This window comes from Sinocyclocheilus anshuiensis, unplaced genomic scaffold, assembly GCF_001515605.1.
Source record: "Sinocyclocheilus anshuiensis isolate Anshui unplaced genomic scaffold, SAMN03320099.WGS_v1.1 scaffold1416, whole genome shotgun sequence".
NCBI lineage: Eukaryota > Metazoa > Chordata > Actinopteri > Cypriniformes > Cyprinidae > Sinocyclocheilus > Sinocyclocheilus anshuiensis.
The window spans coordinates 100,223-107,328 of record NW_015544203.1 but is presented as its reverse complement, the minus strand read 5'-3'; the positions used below and the strand labels follow the sequence as shown (position 1 = coordinate 107,328).

The 7,106-nt window shown below is 36.3% G+C and overlaps 1 protein-coding gene across 1 annotated transcript in view; it reads right to left on the bottom strand.

The window, feature by feature from the left end:
• LOC107696859 (TGF-beta-activated kinase 1 and MAP3K7-binding protein 2-like) overlaps positions 1-7,106 on the bottom strand; it is a 39,730-nt gene that overhangs the window by 17,968 nt on the left and 14,656 nt on the right. The window contains exon 2 of the mRNA XM_016497393.1: positions 1,302-1,470. Within this exon, the coding sequence (XP_016352879.1) occupies positions 1,302-1,403 (102 nt within the window). The 5' untranslated portion in view covers positions 1,404-1,470. The remainder of the gene's footprint in view (positions 1-1,301; positions 1,471-7,106) is intronic.

Genomic DNA, 7,106 nt, shown 5'->3' with positions numbered 1-7,106 from the left:
GTTATGGTTTTTTAGAGATATAATATTCCAGCAAGTCTGCTTGATCAGTTACCAAAGAATGTCAAAATTATTCAAGAAAATACAATTTTCTTATCAAAGTGATGAAATGTTGTGTTGCAAAAATGAGTACACCCTCCTGAAAGGTACTAAATAAAACTAAAAAAAAAAATTTCTGGTGTAAGGTTAAGGCAAGTATTGATCAACAGGTAAGTACAGTATGTTGAACCAAAACTGTTAAAGGTTAGTAATTTCTTGATAATTAAGTGTTATATGGCCCACTGAATCATACTCGGACTTAATGCTGACAACAATGAAAGCACTTGAGAGAGAACTGCCAGGAGATTTATTTCTTAGCATAAAAGAGGACAATGGTACAAGAGGAATACCAAATTATTGTTTTAAGTGTGAAAATATAGCCAAAGAAACACAGCAATTCAAAAACAATGGACTTGTGAAAAGGCCACTGAAATAATCAGGTCTTCACTTTAAGCTTTCATTTAGTGATGAGTGAGTTTTTGCTAGAAAAAGAGCAGGAGAAACACTGTGAAAGTGTCTCAAAGCCGGCATCATATGCAGACCATGTGAATCCTCATGTTCTGTTGTTTGCTGCTTTTTGCGCGTGTAAAATTAATCCCCGGGAAACAAATGTTAGTATTTTTAACAGGTCACAGACACATATCCTTTATAATTTAATTAAATTCTAATTTAAAATAATCTTGTCGGTTAACGGTTAATAATCGGTTAGCCAGCGTCGGTTAGGAAAAATAACCGAAATGAACATCCCTAGTCTGGAGTTGATTCTGAGCGTCATTTGCGTTTGGAAGCTGTTGCTGTGAAGCACATCATGCAGTCAAAGGATCTCTCCATACAAGTGAAACAGACGATTTAGGCTTCAAAATCAAAACAAATCCATCTCTGCTGATGTGCATGAGCTCCAGACGTAAGGCAGTCATTGCCTGCAACGGATTCTCAACAAAATACTAAAAATGAACATTTTTTTTATGATTATATTTATTTGTCCAATTACATTTGAGTCCCTGAAAATGGGGGACTGTGTATAAAAATGGTTGTAATTCCTAGGATTACATGTTATATTTTTGTTCAACCCTTAAAGCTTAAAGTCTGTACTTCAATTTCATCTTGATTGATACGGAGTCGAAATTATGAAAATTGTGTCCGTGTCCAAATATATATGGACCTGACTGTATGTGTCACTTTTGATATCGATTAACTTAATAGCTGAACTGAATTTCAAAAGAATGTACAAATTCGCAAGGCTCTGGGAATCAGGTGTACATCACCTGCAGGACACACTCGGACACCACGTCCTCGGGAAGCTCTGGAAACTGTTGCCGCAGGTGACGCAGAACCTGGTTGTCAATCTGCTGGTTTCCCTGTGCCATTCGTCTACTGCCAAAACAGAACGGCCTTGACCACAGCACTCGCTCACACGCACTGGCTTAGCATCTTCTGCAATCAAGAGAGGAGAGGAGAGGAGAGGAGAAAACCACATTAGTGAGTCCATTATATAATCAATCACTCAAGGAAAGACTGAAGAGTTGGACTGACAAGAGCTACTAATGTGTTTGCCAACTCTATTTAAAAACAGCCTAATTTTACAGATTACATACGTCTTTAAGAACGTACATTCTCGTCTTTTCATTTACATTGCTGTTCATGGGATTTTGCGCTTTCTCTAGAAATTGACAACTAAAAATTATGCTTCTCAAAGTTGTATAAAAAAAGGTGTAATTTCTGTGCCATTAAAGTAAATGTTTCCACAGAGATTTTCTGAACATACTCCCTGTATTCTATTGGTCAGTCCAAGCAGATGAACCCGCCCCAAACTCACACTATTGGCCAAGCCAAGGCTGTTGTGTTGGGCTGGTCATGGATTGAATGTTACAATCTAATCATCTAATTAAAACTACACAAATGCATATTCACAAAAAAAGTTTAAAAATGGTATGCAGTTCATTATTCAGACACGGTATGGGCAAGTGTGACCGCAGACGATATCTCTGCGGAGACGCTCGTAGCAGAAATGTTTTTAGCAGCTGCTAAAATATAATTCCACGCTTGAAGCAAATCAAAAGAGCAATAGCAGCCAAGTCACATTACATAATGAAGAGACATCATTGGTTTATATTAGTGTTGTCAAAAGTACCGACCATGATACCATTTGGTACTGACATTTTAAATACTCCCAATTCCCGCTAAGCTTTGAGCGCTGTTGAGCATATTCTTAAACAGCGCTGACTGGTCATAGTGAAGCAATTATCACTGAAGCTAATCACAGACGTATCTGTTCAGCGTGTGAACACTATGACCAATCAGCGCTCAAAGCTTAGCGGGAAATGGGAGCGTTTAAAATTTCAGTACCGAAAGGAATCGCGGTCGGTACTTTTGACAACACTAGTTTATTTCATACCACTCCATTCAGTGCATAGCATTCAGTCATTTCTTATTGTCAGCCAGTGATGAAGATGAAATTTATTTTTCTAGTCTAGCCAGCACACACTCGCTCATTATGCAGCACATGAGACGAGCATCTAATGCTATCAGAGGAACACTTAAAACAGCAGCACACCTGCTACATTACACCAGTTATACTCTTTATACATTTATTAGCCTCATTTTAACACAAAAAAAACCCACAAGACATTCAGGAACAAACTTTTTAGTGCTGCCCCGCAATTTTATCATCTAAATAGCTTAATCACTCAAGAGCTACATTATCTTTCTCAACAAGGAGCTGGTAGCATCAGTTTCTAAAGCAAGTAAAGCCACAGCTTCACTGTTAATAGAGAAATGCGGCAAAACGGTGGTAATTCATACATACAACAGAACGGCTCGCTTTGGACCACACCAGCTTCAGCAAAGACAGCACAACTTTCTGCAAGACCACAAGACGCTAAATAAGTACTTTAAACGCATGAATGCAGAACAAATCTCTTAAATAAAAACTGCCAAACTCTCCTGCAAGGCTAGCAAATACATGATTACAGATACATAGAGTTCCTTAAAATCACAATGTTGTTGAAAATGCAAAGAGTAAGGTTTAACGTGAGAGGTCTGAACCTGCATCGATCGCCACAGCCATGAACGAAGCGAAAGAACCGCTTGCTTTAGCTGAAACAAGACTGTGCTCCGAGTGTTTGTGCTGCAGTCACACTGGGGTTTCATTCCTCAGAAAGTAATGCAAATGCAGCTTGACTACTGCTCAAAGCTACTAGACAAACTTTCTTACGACACTTCACAAAGTAAAAGTAGACCTATGATGATTAAAAACACAAATAAATGAAACAAACTGATATAGACAAAGCTTTATAAATAACTGACCTTTAAAAACACTGTTAATGCAGACAATTTCTCTGAGCAGGAGTGTGTTCTTTCTCTCTACCACACAGTTCGGTGAAGTTTCATGTTTGGACAGCCTTTCATGATGACACTCAATTCTTCTAGGGATGCAACAATTATAGATTGTGTTGGTCTGAGGAATAATCACGGTTTCATGATTATTATGCATTTATTCATTTCACAACATTACAAGTGTATAAAATCACATGAACACTCTTTAGATTTTAAAGTGTTATTTATTGCTGCCTTTTGAAACAGAACCAACACATTAACCAATAATAGGCCCACAGCACAAAATAATAATAATAAAGACAAACAAAAGGCCATCTCTCCTATTGAAATTAAGAAAGGGTGACCTCTGCTCTGTAAACATCCATGACAGTATTTCCCTTTTGAAAAGAACTAATTAAAAGTATTTAGTGTTTTCACATTCTTAGAGAACTTGGAAACATGGTGAAAAAAATCTGGTTGGTTTTTGACTTATGAATAAAACAGGGATAATCCATACCAATGTTAATGACGCATTATTAATATGACTAATATTAACTTTATTTATCCCACAGGGGAAACTAAATGAGGGGAATAAACTGAATTATAATTGTAATCAACTGTCATCCATATGTACAGATTTTAATAATATTTATAATAATTCATATGATTTTATATGTGGCCTGAAAATAATGTCTATTTTGTGAGATCGGAGATCACGCTGCGCACACACAAACGCTGCCCCTCGACTTATTAATAAAATAGCTTAGATACTGAATCTCTACATTATATTCATCAGCAACAAGGGGGTTATATCTCTGTTTAAGAAACTAAACTCACAGCTTTATTGTTTGTAGAGAGACGCGCAGACTATTGTCACCTCTCTCTCTCTCTCTCTCTCGATCGATCAATCGAATAATTAATTCAAGTAGCTAAATGTTATAATTGATTAATCTGATCTGAAGCGGGCCGTAGCTTTGCGTCAATTGGTTTCGGTTTTTTAAATTGTTCAATGCACAGCTAGCCGTGTATTATCCTAGGGCTGGGCGATATAGCTAAAAAATGTATCACCGATATAATGTTTCATATCGTTCGGTATCGATAATTATTGACATTTTTTATAACCTTTTTTAAAACAAAGAGCAATAGAATTTTTTTTTTAACATTTAACCACTGTATTTTTAAATTAACTCAATTTATTGAGACAAACAACAAATTTTTTTTTTTTGCTTTAACAGTCAAACACGAAATAAAAATTAAACAAATATCTCATTTCTAATGTTTTATATGCAGATTAGACTGCCTTTAAACACATATGAGACGCAGTGAAAAGGAATTAACCTCCTCAAATTGATGACGTGTTTTCTAAAAGTTTAAACTGTTTTAACTTTGCATGGCTACTAGGGATATAACGATTAACCGTGAGCCGGTCGAAAATCGATTCAAATATGTGACAATTCAAATCGGTTGAGATGTTAAACAAATCGTCATACAATTGGAGTAGAAGTTTATATGAATGTATCTCTGAGGGGAACTTACTGTCTTTAGAAAAGTTTACGTGGTATTTTCTTTCCATCTTGCCTCTGAACAATGCATATTAAAGTAGTGTTCATAAGCGCAGCGCTACTTTGTTTACAGCGGTAACCAAGGAAACACTGTATCATTGCTGTTCATAAGCGCAGCGCTGCTTTGTTTACAGCGGTAACCAAGGAAACACTGTATCATTGCTGTTCATAAGCACCACCTGCTGGCAGAGCGAATCTGCGTCTCATTCAGCTCGTCTGCTATATTTGGGGATTTCACATAATTATTCAGCAATTCGTGAAAGGATTCATTGATGGAACTGGTGATTATATGTGACCCATGCTGGCAAAATGAGTGTGAATGCGAAAAGAAAAAACAAAAAAGATTTTGCTCGAGTTTCAGGTTTTCACAAAAGTGAGTTCATTAAGGCCTCGTCTAGCAATCCTAATGCTCCAAATAGTAATTAAACATCTAAAAACGATCTTTATTTGTACGTTTTCTGAGAAGAGTAGGCTACTCGCTTCTAGTTTTAATAATCAATTTATTTGTAATGAACACATTCCTATTTGTTTCTTTCTTATATTTGTTCTACTGTTGTTGTCTGGCAAAATGAGTGTGAATGCGAAAAGAAAAAACAAAAAAGATTTTGCTCGAGTTTCAGGTTTTCACAAAAGTGAGTTCATTAAGGCCTCGTCTAGCAATCCTAATGCTCCAAATAGTAATTAAACATCTAAAAACGATCTTTATTTGTACGTTTTCTGAGAAGAGTAGGCTACTCGCTTCTAGTTTTAATAATCAATTTATTTGTAATGAACACACAGAAGTGATTTGTTTTTCTTACTTCAATGCTTTTGTTTGGATGTAAAATGAAAAAAATAATGCACTAGGCCTATTTGTTTCTTTCTTATATTTGTTCTACTGTTGTTGTTGTTTGCATCTACTCTTTATTTCTAATATCAAAGATCAAATAAAAATGGCTATATAGTGATCATTAATATAGTAATTAATATTAAGAAAGCAAGAGGAGGAAACAATGCAACGCTGCTGGTGATTCTTCAGAAAACTTCATCTTGAGTTTTCTCAGGACTGACTTCGATCGGCTGGAGCTCAGTCACTGCTCTCATGTTCCTGACAGACCTTTCTGAAAAACATGAGCCACTCTTTATCTCATTTGTGTCTTTACTTGGTTATGATTGTATTACTGATTGTTTATTTGTCCTTAATAAGCTTACTAAGTGAGTGACGCAGGATATTAGCTCATGTAAATCTGTGCCTAAATGCTTGCTTCTACTGAAAAACTCTGATTAACCTCATATGCAGTAAAAAAGTAACTTTGGGAAGGCAGGGTTTTCGGTGAGAAAACAAAAAAAATCTTTTATGCAGCAATTTCAGCTATTAGCCCAGAGACTCTTGCACTGGCTTAGTTATTGTATACATCAGTTGTGCAATCTGTTTTGGAAAAGGAAAGAGGGAGGAGACAAGGGACAGTTTCTACCCCGAGGCTAAAGAACTGCAAAACACAAGCAATGTAGCTGTTATATAGTGCCTCTAATGTTTGGTTGTTTGAGACACAGGCAGCCAGTTCATCCGTCCCGTCGGCACTGCTGATACACAATACAACGGGCTTTTTGTTTGGACTTATTAATAAGGGCTTTAAGAGTGATTTATGATGTTCACTGAGAAATTAAAGACATAAAGCACCTACTAAAGTGATCATCTGCCGCACCTTCAGATTTCTGGTAACGTGTCTCAATCTGAACCGTCTGTTTTCTAATGTGAACTAAACAGTTTAGTAAGAGTCACAGTCACAGATCTCGTACTGAAGTTCTCAGACTACTTGGCAAACTCTTCAGTTTTAGTGTATTTGTTGACCATAAGGAAAATGATTTAAACGTTATTTCAGTTCCCTTTGAGAAAATTATCACTTTACCAAAAAACATGTATCTGTATTCATTAAACAAGCCAAGGGTTTGAAAATGATGCTCTGTGCACATTTCATTCAGAACAAGCATTATAAAGCCTAAAGCCTAAGAAACATCTACAAAGGTTCTGCATTTCTAGTCCTCAAATATATTTGGAAATATTTCAGACAGGCATGCGTTTGATGTAGTATATTGTACAAACCAGGGCTCCAGACTGAGACTAAAACGGTTACATTTGCGAAGAAAAATATTAATTTGCGAGTGTAGAGCTGCACGATTAATCGAATGTGATTGTCATGCGCATTTTGTTAG